Genomic DNA, 26,250 nt, shown 5'->3' on the forward strand with positions numbered 1-26,250 from the left:
TGTGCTGCTTGGTTCACTGTTCCTGCACACAGGATGTGATGTCACCTTGATGATTAAGACCCAACATACAAAAAAGAAATATGGAGTAACTTTTTTTTTCAAATTTTCTTTGTTAGGCCAAAGCTGTGAGTATAATACAAATTCTCCTTGCTCTCCCTTCCTTCTACCCTCTTGCCTGTAACTTAATTTAGGACATCTCAGAATTCTTCTCGTACCACAGGTAAGAAACTACCCACATTACCCACATTGAGCCGTCAGATGTAGTGGTGGTCATGTCTAATAGTGTAACAGCAATTCTGTTCCTTTCTAACACATCACCCTGTATTCTTCATACATGTGCCACTGACATTTTATTATATATATATACATATATATATATGGACATTGATTTAGTACTAGTTTTTCTCCACGTCCACATCAAAAGCACTGCCATTCAGTCTGTATTCAGTGACACTTAAAAAAAAAAAAAAAAAAAAAAAGAGTGCCTGGCACAGAGTCATTCTAAAATAAGAATATACTTGTCTTATTCATCAATAAGAATTGTGCATCTGCTACAAATCATCATAAATATTTGCAGTTTATTTGAGATGACTGCTAACAAGACGGGACAACATAATAAAATAAATTAAGGTAATATAATCTAAAAAATTAATAAAAGTCTACTATGATCATCTACAATTTACTAAGCAGATCACTATGAATTTAATAATACAGTTCCAAATATATTCTTTTTCTTTTTTTAGTGATGAGAAATTAAATCTTTGGATCAGGAATTAAGTTACTTCTCAAAACCATGGCTAGTATACGGTAGTGTAAAGATTCTATTGATTTCATTTCTAACATCACTGTTTTGTCAGTTTAAGGCTCTTTATTGTGCATATGAGCTGCATTAACATATGGTCATGTTGCTCTGCTCAATGCAGATGGTAATATAGGATTGATAATAACATTTGGGAATTCTGGAAGAAAGTAGTGAGGAATAATACCTAGGGGTAGTGCTAGGAGAAAGATACAGCCTTAATTTCCTTCATTGATGCAAGCTGTCTGCTTATTTGTTTTTTAACTAATGGTCATATAATTAGTTCCCATATGTATTTCACTTCCCAGAGTATGCTGAACATGTTTTGAAAGCTGTTCTGATCAAGGACAATTTCAAGAATTTTTATAAAGTCCTGAAATCTGTTCTTATGTGTAAATCCTACACCTTTACCTATCTTTTATAGTAAATTCTACCAGATTACTAAGTGTTCTTCTCTAGAAAAATTTTAAAATTTAGTATTTTATTCCATATCTATATATGAAGAACTGCTAATCTGTTATTTCTTCTAGATAATGCACTTACATTTAATAAGTTGATGCCAGAAATCAAAAACAAATTTGGATAATACACAGCAATAATCAGGATCAATCCCAATAGTTGCATTTCAGATTTTTCATCTTATTTAATTTGTAAATAAAGGGTGTTCTGCAATATGATTTAGTTATGTTACTGACAACCAAATATTTAAAGTATATTTAAAACTGGCCTTCCTAGATCTTTCTTGTTCTGTAACATAAAATGCCTTTATTAAGGATGTTTGTTAATCAGCTGTTGAGTTTGACAATGATATTAATACCAGCAATAGTTCATGACATTCACAAATGTGATATGTTTTACATTCTCTCCCTCATGTAATATGGCTTAAATATATACTGAACACATAACTGTCAATAACTATAGATTTTCTATTGTAATCAATTTTCCCTCATCATCCAATGATTCTTTTTTCTACTTTTATTCACTAGTCCAAATCGAAGGCTTTATATTATTTTATGTTTCATGACATTTTTGAAATAATCAAGAACTTATACTCATGATCATAAGTTTCAAAATCCTCTGATTTTTAAAAGCAAAATTTTGAGGGTATTGTCCAAAATACACTTAAAGATTGTATTTAAATGATTTTTATAATTGATTGTGTCTTCTCAAATTTGGGTATTTCAAATTCCTAATATTTTTATCTTGCTATAAAAATCATAAATTATAGTTGGGAAATTTACCAGGAATTTTAAACATTGACGATAATTTAGTAGAGCAGCAGATCCTGAGGTTAGCAACCACAGCATCATCTGGGAAAGTGTTAGAAATACAAATTCTTTGATCCTTCCTCATACACACTGAAGTGGGAAATGGAGGTGGGGAGTGAAGAAAGGCAGCAATCTACATTTTTATAAACCCCAAAATTGGTGATGCTAAAGTTAAACTAAAATTTGGGAACTACTCTGTTATCCCATGGTGCTGCTACACTTAACGTAACTTATAAGGATAAAAAATTTCCAAAGTCACAAATGAAACACATCCACTGTGAAGTACGGTTAACAGTCATTCTTCTCTCATCAGCTATGCATTTATAACAACAGAAGGCAAAACAATCACCTTACCTCTCACAAAGGTTGCTGTTACATTATTTAATAATGTTTAAGGAAGCCTGATTGGTAAAGTTCATATTTTGTCCTAGCAGTATTCAGATCATCTATCAAAGTTTCAGAAAAACTGTGACAGTCATGATTTAGTTAAACAAGTCAGATAAATATCTCTTTGGAAGTACTGCCTCAATTAAAAAAAAAAGCAGAAAATCTGGATTACAAAATGATGAAAAATTATGGAACACAGTTTGGATTTAACAATGGCTAATGTAAGTTTACATCATCTTCCTTGTCTGTTTATCAAACATCACCTTACCAAAAATATAGACAAAAAATTTTTAGTTCTTTTTAGGTAGAGGACAAGGAAGTAATTCAACTCTCCTATTGAGGACAAAAACCTGATAAGCTTAGATGTAAATAGTGTTATACTGGATTGTACTATGTACATGACAATATCCAAATCCCTCATTTTGTGATGTTAAACCCCTGTTTTGAAGAAAAATAGTAGATATGTGTGCATATATGCTATCTACATATTGACTGAATCGAAAAAAAATGTTAAAAGTTGTTACATCTCAAAACTAAAAAAACAACACTTATGAAAACTTGTTTAGATGTCCTTTCTATTAAGCTCTTTAAACTGAGCCAATTCTTTTTCAGAATAAATGTAGCACATAGTTGAAATGTAAGGGTCTTTTTTCTCTTTGTGTCCCATTTTCTCCTTAGAATACAGTGAATTTTCTCAGGAAAGCAATTTTACCCAGAGAAATATAAAATGCATTTGCTACATTGCACAAAGAGAGGTTTTCAATTTTTGTCGGGCATGTCCTCAGTTGTACTTCACATGAAAGCAAGAAGGCAATTGGAAATCCTTGCCAGAGGCTAGTTGCATGCAAGGAGTTCAAAGATTTCAGTGGCCTGACACATAATGATTAAAATACACGAGACTAACATTTCCTTTCTTTTTTTATCTTTTCATTTTGTCAAAAGGGAAATGACATTACCTTTTTTCCAACCACGCCCGTTAAACAGTTCTACCATTTTCATTCCCTAGTCCCTGGATATCTTAAACAGTACTCACAATTCTGTTTTTGCTCGGCTATCCCATGGAGTTCTAGTCAGTTTTCTACACTCCTACAGGTAACAACCTTTCTAAAAAATAAATCATTTTTCTTTTGGGCCCAAAATATGTCTGACTCTTTTAATTTTTAACTCTGAACTGTCATTATGGACCAACAACACTTAATCACCTCTTCCAAAAAAGCAGTAGCTGAGCTGAGGGTCCTCCTTTTCTCCTCTCATGTTAAGGACTACTAGAAATTTCAATGAATCTAAGAGTAAATTGGAGAACAGGTTTTAGGTTTAAGTTTTAAGAAGAGACTGATATTAGCAAAAGAAAGTAAAAGTAGGGTCCGCACTGTGGAGCAGGGGGTTAACCCCTTGGCCTGGGGTGGTGTCTGTTCTGGTCCTGGCTGCTCTACTTGCGATTCAGCTCTCTGCTGTGGCCTGAGATGGCAGTGGAGGATGCCCCAGGTCCTTGGGCCCCTGCACCCGCGTGGTAGACCCGGAGGAAGCTCCTGGCTCCTGGCTTCAGATCAGTGCAGCTCCGGCCATTGCGGCCAATTGTGGAGTAAGCATGGGATGGAAGACCTCTCTCTCTCTCTGCCTCTCCTCTCTCTGTGTAACTCTGACTTTCAAATAAATAAATAAATCTTAAAAAAAAAAAAAAAAAGAAAGTAAAAGTACATGAGGTTACTTTGAGAAATTCCAGAGAAGTAGAATTAAAAGTTTATATTAGTGAAAAAAATTCAGGGAAAATACTAAAAATATTGAAAAAACATTTATTTTGAAATATGTTGCAATAAAATGAATTTAACTTTTAATTCCATTTCCCATGAACTTTTTGAAGTACAGAGATAACACTGAAATTTCCATATACAAAGACACAAATTTTAAATATTGGTGTTGGGGAGAGGACTGAGGTATAATGAACACCTCCAAAATACCACTATTTGTCATACTAGAAATAATATGTGTTTCTAAAAACAACAAACAGGAGTAGATGTTTGCCATAGCAATTAAGACTCCACTTGGGACATTAGCATCCCACATTGGAGCATCTGGGTTCTAATTCTGGCTCAATATGCTATTCCAGCTTCTTGCTAATGTTTTCTTTGGGAGGAAGCAGATGATGCTCAAGTAACTGTCATTCATGAAGGAAAAGAGTTTGAGCACCTAACTCCTGGCTTCTGTCTGCCATAGCCCTGTCTGGCTATCGTGGCATTTGAGGAGTGACCAACGGATGGAAGATCTCTGTCTGTTTGTTTCTCTCTGTTTCTCTCTGCTTGTCTCTCTGCTTCTCAAAGGAAATGAAAATAAATAAGTAATTTTTTAAAAAATCAAAGAGTAGGGGCTAGCATTGTGATGTAGCACATACAGCTGCTTCCTGAGACGCTGGCATCACTTATAGGTGTCGGTTCATGTACCAGCTGCTCCACTTCCAATTCAGCTCCCTGCTAATGTGTCTGGGAAAGCAGGAGAAGATGATCCAAGTCCTTGGGCCCCTAAACCTATGTGGAAGACCCAGAAGCTCCTGGCTCTAAGCTTCACTGGCCCAGCTCTAGGCACTGCAGTAATTTGGGTAGTGAACCAGCAGATGAAAAATCTCTCTCTTTGTCTCTCCTTCTTTCTCTGTAACTCTGCCTTTCAAGTAGATAAAATAGTATTGAAAAAAAAAAAAAACCCAAATAGTCAATTTAAAGCAAATAAATGAACTTAACAGCCTTAATGAAAAGGGATGATACAATCCCAGTAAGGATATGATTGAAATATATTTTCAGGTTTATTTTGTTTTTACATACAACTTTTTAAAAAAGATTTATTTATTTGAAATTCAGAGTTACACATAGAGAGAAGGAGAGACAGAGAAACGCACACACACACACGGGGGGTGGTCTTCCATCTGCTGGTTTACTCCCCAATTGGCCATGGCCAGAGCTGTGCCAATCCGAAGCCAGGAGCCAGGAACTTCTTCTGGGTCCCCCACATGGGTGCAGGGGCCCAAGGATTTGAGCCACTTTCCACTGGTTTCCCAGGCCATAGCAGAGAGCTGGATCGAAAGTAGAGCAGCCAGGACTTGAACTGGTGCCCATATGGGATGCCAGCACTGCAGGCGGCAGCTTTACCCCCATGCCACAGCCCTGGCCCCAACATACAACCTTTTTAAGTAGCTTCCAATGGGTGGATTTTTGATTATAAAAAATTTATTAAAAATTTTAAAAATTTATTAAAATTTTATTTTAAAAAATCAAAAATTTTCTTCCAAATAATATGATCTTGAGAGCATGAAATTTAATGGTATGTGGCTTTGTATGCAATCAAGAAACTGAATTATTCCCAAAATTGTGAAAGTCTGTTTGATGGCTGAATATTGTCAGATACTGAAGAGCAATCTTATTTGAGATTTTACAAAATGGAATTTACCTACCTTTCATTCCCACTTTTTCCCTACAACCACAATTAAAGATTGATACTTCAAATTATACGTCCATATAAAATAAAGGTAAGCCCTCAAGTGTTGGTTTGTATTATTGTTGACTTTGGAACATAAATGATCACTTCATCATATTTCTAAAACACAGATCATTATAACCATTCAATGAAGGTTTCTTTTCCTGTCGCAATAAAACTCCAAAATTACCACAAAGGTGATAGTAATCAAGTTAATGGGTGGGTTACATTCAGTACTGAAATGATACATAACTCACTGTTCCTCAAGGATCAAAAACAGCCTTGTAAATTATCATAAAAGACGGAAAATGACTACACACCATGGAATGGCATTTTCAGCTTGTTGGAAATGAAATTCCATTGAGTCATGCCACATATATAGAAAATGATGTATTCCATAGAATACAAGTTTATCCAAGAAAAAAGCAGATTTTTTCTGCTTAGACTAAAGGACACACCACTAACTACTTTAGACAAGTGAAGACAAGTAACAGATACTTCTTTAAGGGTTGCATTTAAAAAGTCTCCAAAGTGCTGAACTCACATCTCAAAAAATAAGAGAAAGTTTTTCATGACATATGAATGTTTCAAATAGTAGTCTCCAATTATTTTGCCAATTTTTGCTAACAGACAACACAGCAGTAAACATGATCTCACAAAGATTTTGGAGAAACAATGTTTGACAAGCTTACCACACTCCATGTAAATATGTATGCAAATATTAGTCATGTGGTGTACATATTATTTTCCTTTGTCTATACAGGAAAAATGAATGCATTAAGATTTTCATAAATGGGTGCAAGATTGTGCCACAGTGGGTTAAGATACTACTCAGAATGTCCATATCCCATATTGGAGTGCAAGGGATCCGGTCCTGCCTTTCTTTCTTCTGATCCAGCTTCCTGTTAACAAACCTACTATGTAGCAGATTATGGCCCAAGTGCTTGGGTTCCTACCATCTATGTGGGAGATTTAGATGGAGCTCTTGGATACTGGCTTTGGCTTGGCATAGCCCCAGGTATTGTGAACATCTGGGAGATGAACAAGCAGGTGAAAGTCATCTCTGTTGCTTGTTCTCTCTCTCTCTTTCTTTCTCTCTCTCTCCCTCCCTCCCTCCCTCCCTCCCTCCCTCCCTCCCTTTCCCTTGGTTGTGTTGCTTTTAAAAAATATATACATCAATCCTTTAAAAACATTAGAAGATTGGTCCTTTTTTAAAAAAAAAAAAAAGATGTATTTGAAAGCAGAGTTTCAGTCAGAGAGGGAGAGACAGAGACAGAGATCTTCCATCCACTGGTTCATTCCTCAAATGGCTGCAAAAGCCTGTTGGCAGAAGCCAGGAGACAGGAAATCCATCCTCTTCTCCCAATCCCAACTGGGTAGTAGGACTCAGAGGACTTGGCCCACCCTTCACTGCTTTCCCAGGTGCATTAGCAGGGAGTTGGATTGGAAATAAAGCAGCTGGACTTTCAAATTGGTACTCATATGAGATGCCAGCAGTGTCACGGGCAGCAGCTAACCCTCTGAGGGTTGGTGTTTGTTGTTTTGGTTAAACACCCATTCATTACTACATGATAAAAGTCAACAAGGAGCGAGAGAGAGAGAGAGAGAGAATGAAAATGACTGAATATGAAAGACAACAGAAGTCAAATATTTCAGCACCACTGACAGTCCAACAAGGTTTCCCAGGATAGGTAACACTTCTTATTGAGCAGAATGTAACAGATTTTGCAACTGAGACCCCAAAACATGATTAGATATCAACCATATGCACATCTCTCAGAAAACTTTCCCTTTCTGCACTTAGAGCACAGAGAAGGCCCTGTGTGTTTAGGGTGAAACTGCTCAGTAAGGCAAAGAATATGGCCATGGTCCACCCGAGCAGAGTTAGCCAGGGAAGGGTTAACTGGTTCTTCTTCTCAAAACTGTTTTCACAGCTGATGACCCTATCATAGCTAATTAACAATAGCCACATTTTATATACCACTCAAATGTGCTAAAAAGTTTGGATACTGTGGAAGGGTGAATTTGCAGTCCCCCACTTGTATTTTCTTCTTCCTGGGGGTGAAGAATCGTTGAGTTTTTACTACTCCAGTCTCTTGAAGATATGAGCAGCCATCACAGAAGTTTCAACCAATGCTGTATGAGCAGAGGTGTCAAGTGCAACCTAGTGGTTATGACCTTAACAAAAAACATGCCTTGACCCCGTCCCACCTTGCTTTTATTTATCTTGCTGTTTGAATGAATACCATCTATGTGGATGCAAACAAATGCAGCAAGCAGTCTAGGATGGAGACACAACAGCAGGAAGGATGCTGAGTCTCTGAATGACCCTGTGGCACAGAGAACCCGTCGCAGCCTGACTTTGCCTTCTTTACATTTAAGTCACAATTATTCTGCATTGCTGACACACATAAGTGAACCTGTTCACAAACATTATCTTATCAAATGATTACTACTACTAAAGACACTAAAGGTACTCTGTGATTATTCACCTACTAGTGGCAGAATTGATGGCATAGTCTAGTCTTGATTCACATACAATTTGGACTCCTGCCAGCCCCTATAGCAATTATTTTTTTGAAAGTTTTATGAATGTGGAACACTGACTACATATACATTAAGTAGGTAATTTGTACATAAAAATTGTCCAATATTAGCAATTGACATAGTTCAAATGAACACATCTATAGCTTAATCTGATAAGTCATACAGTACTCAGAAGACATTTAAAATGATTATATGATTATATGAATACTGAAAGGCCGAATAAATATACATTGGCTAGTAAATAGGAGGGAATGTTCCAGAATCTGATACAGATGGAATATAGTGACCAGAAAATATGCCTTTAAACCAATACAATATACTAGGTGGATAGACTTTAAATTTTTTAATATTTTGGAAATTATGCATTGCTTGTGCCTTCTTCATATCCCAAATATCAGGCAACTGTTTATGATTACATGAAAAATGAAATAAATCACAGAAAAAGGTCAAAGAAACTTTGTTATTCATTGGCATGCTATTCTTGGATTTCATAATCTCAAATTTGACTGACTACATGTAGCCTAGACAACACTATTAAATTTTCCTGAATAATTTCATACCATTATTTCTTCTACCAATTTTTCTTTCTTCCATACTATTAAGGAACAGTAAGCCTAGTATTATCTGATTTATAAAGTGCTATTACATTTTCTTTACCAGCATATCATAAAATGATATACTGTATAACTTCCTGAATTTCAGTAACCAACTGCTGAACTTGCCAGATCAATTTATTTCACTAAATTACTAGCACTGTAATGCTAAAAATTGATTGGCTTTTACATAATAAGAAGAAATATTCATATTCAAGAAGGCTGCTATCAAACTATTGAATATATTTCAGGTCAAAGGATAAAGTACTTATATTTTTATGGCAAATCTAATGGCACAAAATGGAGTCATGTTATATTCTTAAAGGCTTGATTTAACTGATCTGTGAGTTCCAGCTTTGTTCAGGTGTTTTTTTCAGGGGAGGAGGTATGCTTCATTCTTCCTGTAGTTTGTGTCTATGACCTCATCTTCCTCCTTTGCATCTCCCTTTTTTCCTCGTCCCTCCTTTTTTACCTTCTCTTCCTTTTCTTCTTTCTCCTTCTCCTCCCAAAAAGTATCTTAACCCACTGTAGCACAATGCTTGCCTCCATTATGCAAATTTTAATGCATTCTTTATTCCTATGTAGACAACAGAAAAATAATATATCCACAACAAGATCATCATCATCTGATATTAATGTGACTATATTCAGAGCACTTGGCTGGTTTGGTTCATGAACTGAAAACAAAATTCTTACCTTTAAGGGATTTGTCCTTTGAAAGAGAGATAAGATATAACATAGATATAAAAAGATACGAAGAGATGCCATATATTAAGCACTAAAGAAACACTTAAAAAACAATGAGTACAAAAGTAAAAAAAAAAAAAAAGTGATTACTATTTTAAGTTCTCTGTGTCTCAAAGAAAGTTGTGGAGTCATTATTCAAACAGTCACAATGTGATGAGAGAAAAGGAGACATGGAGAAGGAATCCACACTTAATAAATTCCAGAAATTATAATGGACACTTTCACCTATTCACTATTTTTTTTTGATATTTCTTTTATTTATTTGAAAGAGCTACAGAGAGAGGTAGAGACAGAGAGAAGGGTCTTCCATCTGCTGGTTCACCTCCCAGATGGCCGCAACGGCCAGAGCTAAGCCGATCCGAAGCCAGGAGCCAGGAGCCTCTCTGGGTCTCCCATGCGAGTGCAGGGGCCCATGAGAGTGCCCTTGGGCCATCTTCCACTGCTATATCAGGCCATAGCAGAGAGCTGGATCAGAAGATGAGCAGCCAGGACTAGAACAGGCACCCATATAGGATGCCAGTGCTTCAGGCCAGGGCTTTAACCTGTTGTGCCACAGAGACAGCCCCACCTATTCACTATTGAATCAACATTTGCATCAAATCCACCAAAATCCAGAAACAATGAAATTAGAAAATGATTTTTTAAAATATGTGGGTTTTGAGAAAATTAGGATTGAACAGTAAAGATTAAGTAGAAACTATGTTACGGTAGAATAAAGAAGTCAAAGCTCCAGCAAAAGTCATTTGTTCTAGGAAAGCATTTTTTTTAAGGATTTATTTATTTATTTGAATGGCAGAGTTAGAGAGAGGTCACTCCCTAATTGGCCTCTACGGCCGGCACTGTGCTGATCCGAAGCCAGGAGCCAGGTGCTTCCTCCTGGTCTCCCATGCGGATGCAGGGCCCAAGCACTTGGGCCATCCTCCACTGCCTTCTCGGGCCACAGCAGAGAGCTGGACAGGAAGAGGAGCAACCGGGACAGAATCCGGTGCCCCAACCGGGACTAGACCCGTAGTGCCAGCGCCACAGGTGGAGGATTAGTCTAGTGAGCTGCGGTGCCGGCCACTTCTTTATTTTTAAAATAATCTTAGTTACAAAATACTCCAAGGTGTTTTACAAGAATTAAAATATTTTTTGCTATCACTGAGAAGAAATCCTGTCTAGAGTTTCAAAATTTTGAATTTCAATACTAGTACTTTGGGGGGAAAAATGTTCCTAACAAGAAAAATGGAAAAAAAATCATTTGGCTCTTTCCTCCTAGGCTTACCTCAAAATCTATTTCAAAACAAAATGAAAGACTATGTCATTTCATTAAATTATAATTCCTTTTTTCATGTGTGTGAAACTTTTTCCTAGCTCCCTATAGAGCAGTATTTGAAATGAATAATAATTGATTAAATAGTTTATGAAACCATAAAGCCAAAGAACATCTCATATTAATAAAAACTTTACTGTTTATTAATTAATTTTAATTATTAATTAATTAATTAATTTTAATAATTCAAGCTGACTTACCTCAAACGGTAGAGTTAGAAACATACCAGGGGATTCCAATTCAATCCCATCAAAGTGGCATGTACCAATGCCATCTCACTAGTCCCAGTGATCAATTTCTGTTCACAATTGATCATAATGATAGGACTAAGAACCAAAGGGATCATATAAACAAGAATAGTGTCTGCAAATACTAGCTGATAGAATAAAAAAGGGAGAGAACAATCCAACATGGGAAGTGAGATACACAGCCACAGCAGACCCATAGAATGGCAGATGTCCTAAACAACACTCTGGCCTCAGAATCAGCCCTTAAGACATGCGGATCCGGCTGAAATGCCCATGAGAGAATTTCAGGCATGGAAAGCCAAGACACTCTGGGGGAAAAAAAAAAAAAACCTAAATGAAAGATCTCCGCAAGTGAGATCCCAGTGGAAAGAACAGGTCATCAAAGAAGGAGGTACCTTCTCTGAAGGGAGGAGAGAACTTCCACTTTGACCATGGCCTTGTCTAAATATGATCAGAGTTGGTGAACTCGGGGGGCTTCCATAGCCTTGGCAGCTCATGACAGGAGCCTAGGGTGATTACTGAGGCCATAAACAAGAGTGTCAATTTGTTAAGTCAACAACAGGAGTCACTGTGCACTTACTCCTCATGTAGGATCTTTGTCCTTAGTGTGCTGTACATTGTGCTTTAATGCTATAACTAGTACTCAAACAGTATTTTTCACTTTATGTTTCTGTGTGGTAGCAAACTGTTGAAATCTTTACTTAATGTATGCTAAACTGATCTTCTGTATATAAAGAGAATCGAAAATGAATCTTGATGTGAATGGAAGGGGAGAGGGAGTGGGAAAGGGGAGGGTTGTGGGTGGGAGGGACGTTATGGGGGAGAAGCCATTGTAATCCATAAGCTGTACTTTGGAAATTTATATTCATTTAATGAAAGTTAAAAAAAAAATCAAAAAAATAAATTAGCTAAAAAAATTTTAATATATGGACACAAAAATGCATATGAGATGTTGAGAACAGTGCTTGGATTATTAAATATTAGCTATTAAAATTACATTTTTTCCTTGAAAATTGTCAAGTCAGCAAATATACTTAGCTATCTCTAAGACGTGCAACCAACAAACTTATAGGGTACAAAAAATTAAAATGTAAATGTCCACCAAAATAGGAAATATATAGAAGAACCTCAAAAAGAAAAAAAAATAATGGCCTGTTAAATTTGGGGGAAAAGGGAACTGATCATTTCCAATACCATTATTTGAATATTTACTAAAACTTTTTTATCAAATAAAAATAGCATAATATATACAGTTGTAGTGAATTTCTATATCTTATCTTTTTAAAGAAAGACCAGCTAATTCAACATTCTAAGAATCTTCCTAATGGAGGAAGGAAATAACATCCAAAAAGTGCAGAATATATTTGCCCAAACACTGAAATTTTTGTTATAAATCAGGAGAAATTACAATTAACAAATAGTTTTAATTGCCTCCAGTTTACTTTTCAGCCAAGAAGCATAATGCACTCTCCATTTTAGGAGGAGACCTGACTAGTATATTTCATGTTCCTAACATCTTTCTCCTTTGATAGATAGTTGTGATACTAAAAGCTCTCATTTCTCATATTAAACAGATTTAAATCCAAAAAAGACTTAGCAATTTAGATAATGTACCAAAATATCTTTCTTTTGGAAAGAACATATCAACATGTTGGAATATTAACTACTCATTATACAGGGTTAATATTCCAACATATTTCTTAATTCTTCAGCAACACACATCACTTAAACACCAGCATCTATTCTTCCTTTTTTCTTGGACCTCAGATCTGCTGGGTGCATCATTTCATTATTGAGTGAACTCTATTAACATACTCCAATAGGCCACTGACTTTCATTTGTGTACAAAGTTAAGCTACTCACCCACAATTTGAGAGACACAAAGCTGTTATCGTCTGTTCCCTATATTTTCCCAGAACAAAGAAGACAAATACTCTGACTTTCAGATTAAGAATATCCAAGACAATAAATCACCCAGGAAGGGTGAGTTCAGGGGAAATCATGAATGACTGTTATAATGTCAGCTAATCCACAGCTGCGCCACCTGTTAGTATGGATGCTATCCAAAATGATTTTTGAAAATAAGCCAGGCAGTCTGCCTTCGATGTATGAAGAAGAAAACCGCTGAACCCTTCCAATGAGGAGAGAGATGTTTGCATAAAGGAAACTGGAGGCCCAAATTAAAAACTTGAAGTTATCTCCTGCATCCCATTACTCCCTTATGAACTACTGTCTTCTGATTAAAGTTAATTCCTAAGAACCAGTTTGTAGAAATCATCTCTGCAAGTACACTATCAGTAGTTCTGTCTACAACATTATACTCTCATTTAGTTTCCATAAGCACTTAAGTTTTACTTCAGGGAGTTAAAGAAGTGACTATATCAAGCACTTTCATTTTGAAAGGTAAATATATTCATTTTTATTGATACTATCTAAAACTCTACACATATTCATTATCCTAATAAGATGTTAGAAATATGTTATTAATTATTTTGGATCTCTGTGATAGTGATACAGATGTAAACACATAATTAGCAACAGATTTGATGAAAATGTAAAACGATAAAGTTCTAAAGCACTATAACTAAACCAAAGCTCACCTAATGACCACAGCAAGGCAGAAAACAATTTATTGAAAAATGTTTTATAAAAAACTTTATTGTAAATAAATACACCTAATTTCTCTCATTGGCATGAGTTTTCTAACTACATTTGATAATGGCAAAAAGTAAAAGTTTCTCACACCCAGGAGGATTCTTTGAGGTAAACATATTAAATGCTAGTAAAAACACAGCTGCCAAACCTTTGGACAGATTTTTCTTCTGTGTACTTTATAAAATCTGAATTTTTATGTTTCCTCTAGCCTTGTTACCCAACTTTTTTTTTTTTTAAGATTTATTTATTTGAAAGGCAGCATTGGAGAGAGAGAGAGGAGATAGAAAGAGAGATTCGTACATCTGCTGGTTCACTCCCAGAGCTGGGCTAGGCTGAAGTCAGGAGCCTAGAGCTTCATCCAGGTCTCCCACATGGGTAGCAGGGGTTCAAGCACTTGGACCATCTTCTACTGTTTTTCCCAAGCCATTAGCAAGAAGCGAGATCAGAAGTGGAGCAGGTGGGACCTACTCAGTGGCCATATGGGATTCCGGCATTGCTGGTAGTGGCTTTACACCACAATACAAGGCCCATTGTTATCCAATTTCTGAAATGGCATCTGAAGAGAAGATTTCTGAGGATATTTGAGATTATTTTTGTTCTAAATGGACAAAACCAGTTACTTTTTAAAATGTCTATGAGCAGCCAACATTTAAAGCGGGCGATGGTGTTGTGGTACAGTGAGTTAAGGATCTATTTGTGCTGCTGGCATCTGATCTGAGTGCCAGTTCTAGTCTCAGCTACTCCACTTCTGATCCAGCTTTCTGCTTTGTACCTGGGAAGGCAGCAGAAAAGCAAACAATTGCCTGGGGGGGTGGGGGGGGCTAATTAATTCTTACATTTCAATGACTGCTTAGTTTTTATGATATTTTTGTTGTTTTCCTAGCCACTGGTCTACAGATTTCAATGACAAATTATTTAAAATTTCCAAATCTATTCATAAGGAAACACTTAGATTTATTATCTTTCTTTGCAATTCTAACAGTATTGTAATACCAATACTTGTAATACCAAACCAGTAGGCAATGGTTTTATGGTGAACTTATCCAATCATAAAAATAAAAATCAGTGAGAGTAAATTTTTAAAAAAATTCATCAAGAATGTGCTAGAGAGTAATGTCAAGTTGAAATTTATATTCGATTCAACTGCTACCCACTGGATTAAACTCAGGGAAAATTTAACACTAGCCTCTTTACATAATACCTGTAAAAGGATATGGATACTTGTCTTATTTAGAGATCTTTTAGTTGCAAAAAAATGGATATTCATACAGATTATCTAAATGTGTGCACGGATAATGAGACATATCAATAATGTTTTTCCCACTTCACAAGAGAGCAGTACAACAGACCAGCTCATCTTTTTGGAATCACTCTCTGGCTTAACAGGCAGTAGATTTCTTGTACAAGTAGCTACTGATTCTCCCTTCACATCTGGTTTAAAAAGCCACAGTTGGTGGTAAACAACAAAATAAAAAAAATATAGAATGTTGCTTATTAGTGCAATGGAAGCATGGGAAGGGAGCAATCACATAGAAGGGGTTATAGCTGGCAGACAATTATTGATATATAGTGCAGGGTAGCGGATGGTTAAAAGTTCAGACCTGGCACTCAGTCTGATTGTATCGAACCCAGTTCTACTACATACTACTGTGTCACTTTGATCTAGTTAATTAATCCATTTGATTTTTAGCTTCCTCAATATTAGTTCCATTTAAGGTTACTGTGAAAAGTCAATGTGTTAATTTATGTAAAGCCCTCAGGCCACTGTCTGGCACTGAAATCATGGGCCAATGTAGGCTGATCAGCACAATCTAGTATCACAAAAGTAGTGTTATCTCAGCTTTCACTGACTAAACTTGTGTCTTTTCCAAGGAAGAGGTACGTTTGAAAGTCATCTTTCAAGGCAAAAATAATCATAGTCAAATTTTTTTGTTAAAAACTTTTAATCAGCCTATAAATATAATATATATGATTTTGTGTACAGACTCCTTTACAGTGGTATATGTGTACACAGGTATAATGTAAAGTAAGTGAATATTATTATAAATAATATTTTATAGCCTCATATGTCAAATAATAATGGGTTCTCCAAAGATTCATGAAAAATATTAGGAAAATATGAAAGCTTTCATGAATTTTTTGCCCCATAATAAACTTATCTTTTAATTTCATTTTCCATTAACTTTTGAAGTACGCTTATGGAATTTTAAAGTATTTTTAATTATAAAATTGACAGACATTAATAATAAAAGTGGAAGAAAATGTACACCGTCCTCTCATCTACATGTTCTTAACAGTTTTAATATGCTAAGTATATGCTGACATGATACATGTTAGTGGCATTGGGTTAAGGATGAAATGATGATCATTTATCAATGGCCATACTATAGAAGTTGAAACGATGAAATGACACCCTAGTCACATTGAATCTGATCTTCTGCCTCTGATAATGACCCATTTCTTGGGGGTCATCAAGGACTGATTTATTAAGAAGATGGTAGACCAGGCTTCAGAGCTGGATATAAAGTCACTGGTTGACTCTGATCTAACTTGAGAAGTTGTCTGAATAGACACTCATGTTATTTTCTTATTATACTAGGAGAATCTCGTGATTATAATAGTGCAGCTGGCATCTTTTGTACTGATCAAACATTTCTAGGTATAGTACATGTAATTTTGTGGCTTTGTTCCAACAATATTTAATTGCATAAATTAAGCCATTAGATGTTTGACTATTTGGAATACTTCAGCCAATTTATGAAGATTCCAACTTCTGTTGGCTCCTTCTGTTCCTTCTTGGTTTCTTTTTATCTCCATAAAGTTTTAGCAATTCTTATACTCACTGATGTATCAGCCTTCTTCTGATAACCCCTCCTAACTTAGTAACATGTTTATTAAAGTTTTCCACAAAGTTAGGGTCATTGAATAAATCAGAACGGTCAGAAATCCATAATTAATTTACATTTTCTCCATAAGACTTGATGAAATTTTCTAAACATAACTGAATATCTACAAGTCATAAATCTATATAGTAGTACTCTCTTATCCATGCAAGATAGGTTCCAAGAGCTTTAGTGGGTGCTTGAAAAACACAGACAGCATTAGACTATATATAATGTATTTATTCCTATACATATATATGATAAAGCTTGATTTGTGAATTAAGCAAAGTAAGACATTAACAATAAATAATAAGGGCAGGCATTGTGGCACAGTGGGCTAGTTGTCTTTGCCACTTGTGTCATAGGCATCTCATATCAGCACCAGTTTGAGTCCTGGATTACTCTGCTTCTTTTCTAGCTTCCTGCAACTGTTCCTAGGCAGGCATCGAATGATGGCTGAAGTAGTTGTGTCACTGCCACCACATGGGAGACTCCAACGGAGTTCTAGGCTCCTGTTTTTGGACTGTCTCAGCCCTGGCTCTATTTGGGGAGTGATCCAGGGATGGAAGACTTCTTTCTCTCTGTGTCTCCCTCTCTCTCTGTAACCCTTTCAAATATATATACATATAGACATATACATATTTATATATATATACATATATATGTATATATACACACATATACATATATCTATTTAAATCTTTAAATAATAAAATATGACAATTACAACAGTATACTGTACTAAAAGTTATGTGAACATAATCTATCATCCTTGTCTGTCATAACTTTTGCAGTTTGAGGTGTGGTATCAAGACTAGCACAGATTTCTTTTTCTTTCTTCATAATTTCATAGACAAAAGATTCATTTTTACCATAGATCTTAGCAACTTCAGCCTATGGATTTTTGTCTTTTCTTAAAAAGTCAAGAACTTTGACCTTTTCACTTAAAGGAATCACTGTACAGTTTATCTCTAGAACATCCAAATTGCCAACCTTACCACTTTTGCATTTTGGGGCCATAATTTTGTGGGCACTTAAATTAAGGATTATATGCATGTAAGCATGGAGATACCTCCAAAGTTGATCTGACAGCCATGGTAGCTACTAAATGACTAATGGACAGGTATTATACACTGTGTGGATGCACTAGAGAAAGGGATGATTTGTATGCTGGAAGAAATGGAGTGAGACCGTGTGAAATTTCTTCAAACTATTCAGAATGGCATGCAATTTAAAACTAATGAATTGCTGGCGCCGCGGCTCACTAAGCTAGTCCTCCGCATAGCGGCGCCGGCACACCGGGTTCTAGTCCCTGTCGGGGCGCCGGATTCTGTCCCGGTTGCCCCTCTTCCATGCCAGCTCTCTGCTGTGGCCAGGGAGTGCAGTGGAGGATGGCCCAGGTGCTTGGGCCCTGCACCCCATGGGAGACCAGGAAAAGCACCTGGCTCCTGGCTCCTGCCATCGGATCAGCACGGTGCGCTGGCCGCAGCGCGCTGGCTGTGGAGGCCATTGGAGGGTGAACCAACGGCAAAGGAAGACCTTTCTCTCTGTCTCTCTCTCTCTCACTGTCCACTCTGCCTGTCAAAAAAAAAAAAAAAAAAAAAAAAAAAAAACAATGAATCACTTATTTCTGGAATTTAACATACAATTGTTTTGGACCACAGGTGATTATGATAAACTCTAATAATTAAAAGCAAAAATATATGAGGGACTCTTGTATGATTTAATTCCTCATAGAAGTCATATCATGCACTTTTATCTCTTCTTGCATCTATTATATTATCATGATTAGCCCCTCCACCTTTGATAAAGCCTTTATTGCCATAATTTGGTCAGTATTAATCTCAACTTTTGGTAATAGCGATGTTGAATTTATCATGGCCATATCTACAGACCAAATGCAAAACAGTTTCTTTTTTTTTTTTTTTATATTTTTCTTCAGTACTAGAACACTATTGGTTTGATCAAACATAAGATAAACTATTTGGCTTAATTTACATGTTTCACCAAAAAAATACATTTTATAATTACCAGCCTCTCCTCAGCAAAATGAGATACTTACCTTTGGGTGAGTGGCAAATATGTATGTAAAAAGAGATTAATAACTACTATTTCAGTTTCATCAAGGTATGGGCCCATTGAACAGACTAGGAAAGCCACCCACTAGTTTAAATTATACTCTCCTTTGAGTTGAACACATATAGTTAAATTAAGGTGAAAGGTAAGAGTTTTCTCAATAGCCTTTAACAGATTAGATATGGAGAAGCATCTCACTTGGAAGAAAAATAGATTTTGAATGAAAGATCTACTTTAGTCCTTAAGCATTATCTATCTATCTATCTATCTTTAATCAGATATGTTTTATAAAGCCAGCAGCTTCCATTTTACTTTCTAGTTAATTTGGAGGGTGATATGGATAAACATTCATCTCCATTTAAGTCCTTCTGATTTTTAACAGAGAAGACTAGGTATGAGTTTTAAGAAAGAACCAGAAAGCATCTTTCAAATTAGAGAGCTCTTAGACATTTGAATTACTATTTAAGAAAATCTTAAGCAGTTTAAGAGAAACAGGCTAAAAACAAACACACAGTGCTGTTTTCCTTTAAAGTAGATGGAGATTCAAATCTGGCTACCTAAACTCTTAAAAAAAAATCACCAATGATTCTATCTAATTATCCAGTAGTTCCCTTAAATTAGATGGCATCAAATCCTACATTGTTCCCCCACTCATGTATATGTAGAGTGTTTATATTAAAATGTAACTTTCTGACAACAAATTTATATAGCAAAGTTGTCATAGGCATAACTGACAGGAATAGAAGACCAGGAGTGATGAGAGCCAAATTTACTTTTCTCAATTAAGAAAAACCCTGAATCATAAATATTTTATATGTATAACTTTATTTACATATAGACCACTATACAATTTTTCTGATTTAAAATTGTTGTGCCCCACTGTTCCTGATTTACCTGTGCACATCTTAATTATGGAAAACCCATTATGACTGGATCTTCCCCCTCCCAGCATACTGCTCCCACCCCAAGAAATATTTTCAGTATTACCTGAGAAAAAAAACATCACAACCAATTACATCATTTTCTTGATTCCTGCATCTACCAACGCTTACTCAGAAACATTTAACCTGTTACCACAATCCATGATTTAACTCAAGGTTTTATTTAGTATAATGGATATCATTTCTCTAAAACTATCAGCTTTTTTATTCCTTATATCAATGATTGGCTAAGAACCAATATTGCTATGTGCTATAATGACATTAAAATAAGATATTTTATCCATAAAGCAAAATTATCCATTGAGATGCTTGGTAGGACAGAAATTACCATGAAAATGTGCCACTTCAAAATCACCGATGAATATTTAAGCTATTTGTACATATAATAAAGATAAATGAAGTTCTTTTATTAAAAAAATAGATAACATCATATCTAGGTAGAGAATTGATTTTCTATTGCACTAATGACTAAAATTTGGTCATCTGTTTACATCTTATCTCCCTATATTATTTATATGAAACCTTTATATATTTGCATCAATTGTCTCTTATTATGTGTATGTGTGTCATTATGTACATATGTGTGTCATATACCCCAAGATGTGTTTGTGTGTATAAGTGAACAGACCCAACATAGCTGAGTGACTCAAAATATGAAAAATTATAGTGTGCTTTCCACCTACCTATTTTTCATCTAATATGTAGTTTTTCAAAATAAAGGTTGTACATATTTTCAAAATCAACTGTGATTGCTGGATATTTTTCAATAGTACCCCTAAATGTTTCCTTTCTGTAGTATTGCCTGTGTTACCCCTTCAATCCTGAGAGAACAAGAGTGCTTTCTCTCACATTACATAAGGCTAACAGCGGACATGAGAGAAAATGCTGCTTATGCCAGGGTGAAGGCTGGTTCCCACCAAAGCTACCACTTGATACACAGAAAAAATCCTAGAGGTGTTTGAATCATTTGAAATTGTCAATATTCAATCACTTTTAGCTTACAAGAATGGTAATTTAATTTTAACCCATGCACACAGATATACCTATACTAGCATTAAAAAAAAGTGTCAGAAAATTCCCTTAACATTTATTGCTCAGAAGTTGATTACGATCAACTATATAGAATGGAAAATCTTAATGCCACTATGCATCCTGAATATTCAAGAACTTTTGCTCCATGTATATTAAAACTACACTGTACCCACGTAGAGAAAATAATGTTTAAAAGCACACCAACAAAAATATAATGAATGGTCTTCGTCTTTGTTCTATCAAATGTACATGGAAAGGTATCAATAGTGGTTACATCATCAGATTTTTAACTATAACTAGCTCCAAATATTGTGTTTGTGGTTCACAACAAGAATCCTTTCACCCAGCTCAACTGCCGTGAAAACATGAAATAAATGAAGGTTAACAAAGACGGGTTTAAGAAATAGTTCACAACAAAACCGCAATGCTCTTATCGTTAATACTGGACTCTGTGTTTGGATACTTAAATCTGAACGATTTGCAAATAATGACAACATTCATGCCAGACACTACAGCAAGTGAGAATCAGACTAAAACAGAGGAAAAATTGCCTTCCAAGAGAGGAACATTCATTAGCCTTACTGGCAAGTGTCTAAAGCAAACAAGGAAACTGCAAAATAATTACTTAGTTACAAATAAACCCTTTTTAGCACAGTACCTTTTTGTGTCTGTCCCTCTTCCATATTCTCTTCCATGGCTACCTTTCTTCAGTAGAATCTGGTACACGGTATTAATCAAAAGCTCAATTAGATGTTGGAAAAACTGGTGATTTTTTTTTCCCCTGGGCAGCTCCAGCAGCAGTGGCTTGGGCAAGTCCTCAGAGCTTAGCTAAGGCTCCCTCGCTGCTCCTGTTTGCTTGGAGACAGGCTGTCAAGTGTAATTTCATTCAAATTACTCTTCCGTGAAGATTATCAATTTTTCTTCTCAAAGCTGTCCATTGTGTACCACAGTAAGCAGGTATTCAAGCAAATAGCTTGAGAATTTTGGGGGAAAATTTGGTCTGAATTCCAGGAGCAGAGAACTATGATTCATAAGCCTTGCTTTGCATTTAAAATGGGGAAAAGAAATTGAGGTTTCTATTGAAATCTGGGCTCTAAATTGGAAACAGGCTGCGCTGTGAACAGATGGAGGGGTGTCCTCCTAACATGAAGCAGACCACCAACCCATAATTCCCCCCTGCAAGCAGAGTGGGAAAGCCCAGATCCCCGGCGCAGTTCTTTATGCAGCAGCAGTTGCTTCTCCCCCAGTCAGATACGGTGTAAAAACGCGTTTTCCTTTTCTCTCCTAAGTATCTAGTTAATTTGATTTAAAGGTGCCAAGAAAGGATGCAATTATACCCCTTCAGGGTTTACCTATAATAGGTTATTATTGAGAGAGAACTTGTAAGCTCACATCTTTCAGAACTAAAAGAAATGCGGTGCGGTTTTCAAAGGAATGAGTATAAACCTTTAAGCTGGAGAGATATGTTTTAAGTAATCATTTTACTTAATACCCTAGGACTCTTACATGAAAGGGTGAAACATACCAGAAAAAATAATCTATTGATGTAGTTGTGATTTACTGTTATGATTTTAGCCCACTAAAGCTGCTGATTCGAATGGGAATCTCTTGAAAGAGAATTTTCAGTGTCATTATTGGAGAATGAGTAAGGTGATAAAAGGAAGGAAGAAATTCTAGATAAGGAACAACAGGATAGCAATTCATAATGAGACTCTTCATTCTGATTTGGAATGCAAATCACAATGCTGCAGTTTCACAATAAATTAGCATTTGTACTTCTGTCTTCTGAGTGACAGGGCACAATCAGAGTCTCAATACTTCACAAAAGGTAGAGCAAGAAAATAAACAGTGTCTCTGAAGGGAGCATAAACCTTCACTAGAGGATTAAGGAAGGGAGAATCACTGCCTGTTTCCATCTCCAAATAAGCAAGCAGATGCACACACATGCATCCAAATACACACACACCTCTAAATCTTTGTCTTTAAAGAAAAATAATTCATATTCCCATTATCCATCATGTATGTTTCTTGCATTATGGCATACATGTGACATACATTTTTGAAATCAGATTTTGAAAGCAGTATCAGGTTGCATCCCATACTTCAAATCATTACAAAACAAAGATTTAAAAGAAAGAAAACTGTACATTGTACTTTATTTCTCATAAATGAATATTCAACCATCTAACTTTTATAATCAATTGTTATTTTCTTTGCCAATAAATTTAATCCAGAGTTAATTATAATTCAAAAAACTCAGACCCTGTCTCTCCTGAATATACACGAATCTAAATTCAAGGGTTTTTGATAGAGAGCTTGCTCAGAGCACAGATTGAGAGAAGGAAACCATAAGGGAAATCACAGAGCCAAGTGAGAACAGTCTCTGCTTCAACTCATCCCTGGGCTGACATAAGCTGGCCTGTGGTCAAAACAGAGAAGAGGATAGCTCCTCATTTACCTTCTTAATTCATTATACCACTGAAATCATCAGAGAAACAAATTATTACCAGCAATACTAGTATAAATAATAATAATGCCAAATAAAATTTTTGGAGCACTCTACAATCTATAAAACACAGTCACATCCACTAGTAATTTGTATGACAAATAGAGCATTATTTTCCTCATTTAATCTTGGAAAAATGTGACACCCAGAGACTGGATGTCAAGACCCAATCAACAACTAAATAATTCTTGGAGCTTATATCAGCTGATCCTTTGTCTACTGCTCTGATCTTTGAAGCTGTTTTTCCTTCCTACTCTATTCCATTATAAGTGTCTTCATCATCTTCAAAAATCAGATTCAATTCACAGCTTTTATATTCCCATCATACATACAAAGCCAAAAAAGAAAAAAATCAAAAAGAAAGAGAAAAGAAATACAGATGTAAATACCTATAATTTCTTCCCTTTATGGAAACTATAGCAAAACAATAAATCCCGATAATCGTCAACTTTTTTTTTGTCTAAAACAGACATTTTTTTCATTCAATAACTATTACCAAAGCAATTTAATAACAATATATACTGATTTTGTAAGTATTCAAAACACCACCTCAAATCCAGGCTACATGGACTATTGCCAAATCTACACGTGTACTTCCCTGCAGCAATAAGCTTTCAGTAAGTTGAGATTCATCCTTTTCTTTTTGTGGTAAAATACAATGAAAATTACCATAATAATTTTGAGTCTACAGTTCTGTGGCATTAGTACAATCACATTGTTTTGGGACCACCGTTGCTATCATGTAACTCCAGAACATTTCATCTTCCTAAACTGAAATCTGTACCCATTAATCACTAACTCTCCATTTCTCAGCCCCAACTGATGGCAGCTCAATTTTGTTGATTGTTATTATTATAAGTATTTTAAGGCTTTGATCTCATTTGAAGTAATATATTTTGACAACCAATTATGTGGAAAAATAGTTAGAAAAGAAAATGGTGGGCATTGTGGTAGATTAACTTAGTGAGTTCTAAATATATTATCTGAACCTCCATCATTGTTAGCTCTGTCGCCATTAGAACCACCAAGTTCTGATAACCAGGATGTCAAATCTAACACTCTATTATATCACGTGGTATCTGCATCAACCAGTCATTTATTTAAATATGTGAATATAAGTTCACCAGGAAATTAAAAATAAGTAGTATGTCAAGAATTCCCTTTTGAATATGGTCCAAGAAGTATTTTTATTTTTTTACTTTTTCATGTGTAAGTACACTACTCAGTCAACCTAAAACCATTGAAGTCCCTCTATTTTTCTTAGTTCACCTTAATTTGAGATAGTTCTTTCTGAGAAAATATCCATGTATTTCTCTATTACATAATATGGTCATTTTTGTGATACAATGATCAAAATATAATCAACTGAACAGACTATCACAGTAAGCAGCAGGTTAGTGGTTCCAAATGTAATATTAGCTGCACAAAGTAAAAAAAAAAAAAAAAAAAGTTCATGATCTTTTTGTCAGATGACAAAAAGGACATGTGGAAAATATATTATATGAACCACATATAATGTAAAAAACTAGCAGATTGAACACCATTTAGAAACGTTTTTCGCCAGCGCCCCGGCTCAATAGGCTAATCCTCCGCCTGCGGCGCCAGCACCCTGGGTTCTAGTCCTGGTCAAGGCGCCGGATTCTGTCCCGGTTGCCCCTCTTCCAGGCCAGCTCTCTGCTGTGGCCCGGGAGGGCAGTGGAGGATGGCCCAAGTGCTTGGGCCCTGCACCCCATGGGAGACCAGAACTACTTGGCTCCTGGCTTTGGATCAGCGCAGTGCGCCGGCCGCGGCGGCCATTGGAGGGTGAACCAACAGCAAAGGAAGACCTTTCTCTCTGTCTCTCTCTCTCACTGTCCACTCTGCCTGTCAAAAAATAAATAAATAAAATAGAAACGTTTTTCTTCTTCAAATGTTTCACACACACAGATCCAACAGTGACTCAAGAATTAAATATCTTGTTTTATTTCTTCCTATGTTTTGATAAAGAAAACGGAGCCTTTTGACAAATGCTTTAAGTTCTAGGTCAAAAACTGACTTGCAGGCATGGCCATGATGCGGCTCAATGGTTAAGGTGCACTTGGGACTTCTGCATCCCATACTGGAGTGCCTGAATTGAGTCCCAACCATTTTATTTCTGATCCAGCTTCCTGTGAATGTGCATCCAGGGAGCCAGCAAGTGATGACTCAGATAACTGAATCTCTTCCATCCAAGAGGGTGACCTAGAATGAATTCTAGGCTCCTTGCTTTGGATTGACACAGATCTTTCTTTTTGGGGGCATTTGAGGAATGAGCTACCAGTTGGAAGATATCTCTGTTATCTGTTATCTCTCTCTCTATATATATACATATATATATGTGTGTGTGTGTATACATATATATACATATATTTACTTATATTTCTCCATTTCAATATTATTTTTAAAATGTGGCTCCCATAAAATTTTCTTACAGAAAGTAAATATATAGAATATAAAAATTGTGTGGGTGCCATATCATTTGATGTATGATTATAAGTATTGCTCACTGAACCATAACATATATATGATAATATACTCTTCTTAACCCATGTTATGATCATTATCACGAATCCTTCACTTTGTGAAATAAATATCTCTGTTTCTAAGAAAAAATGCTATATATATATGTTTGTATGTAATGTCTGCATATGAAATGAATATGGCAAAATGTCACAAATTTTTAAATTTTAAAACTGAAAAGCATAAACTTATAAAAAAGCAAGTTAAAACCAAAAATACACCATGGACATTTTACATTATAATATTATACTTTGGAG

The 26,250-nt window shown here is 35.7% G+C and overlaps 1 protein-coding gene across 4 annotated transcripts in view; it reads right to left on the reverse strand.

The window, feature by feature from the left end:
• GPM6A (glycoprotein M6A) overlaps nt 1–26,250 on the reverse strand; it is a 345,190-nt gene that overhangs the window by 146,548 nt on the left and 172,392 nt on the right. Inside the window, exon 1 of one of the 4 annotated variants that reach the window (XM_008249983.5) lies at nt 21,608–21,817. The exons of the other annotated variants lie outside the window; for them this stretch is intronic. Coding sequence (XP_008248205.1) covers nt 21,608–21,644 — 37 coding nt within the window. The 5' untranslated portion in view covers nt 21,645–21,817. Of the gene's footprint in view, nt 1–21,607; nt 21,818–26,250 lie in introns of those variants that run through there. 4 annotated transcript variants of the gene reach the window in all.

The sequence above is a fragment of the Oryctolagus cuniculus genome, chromosome 2 (genome assembly GCF_051225735.1).
Source record: "Oryctolagus cuniculus isolate XC-2025 breed Fujian yellow rabbit chromosome 2, ASM5122573v1, whole genome shotgun sequence".
In the NCBI taxonomy this organism is placed as follows: domain Eukaryota; kingdom Metazoa; phylum Chordata; class Mammalia; order Lagomorpha; family Leporidae; genus Oryctolagus; species Oryctolagus cuniculus.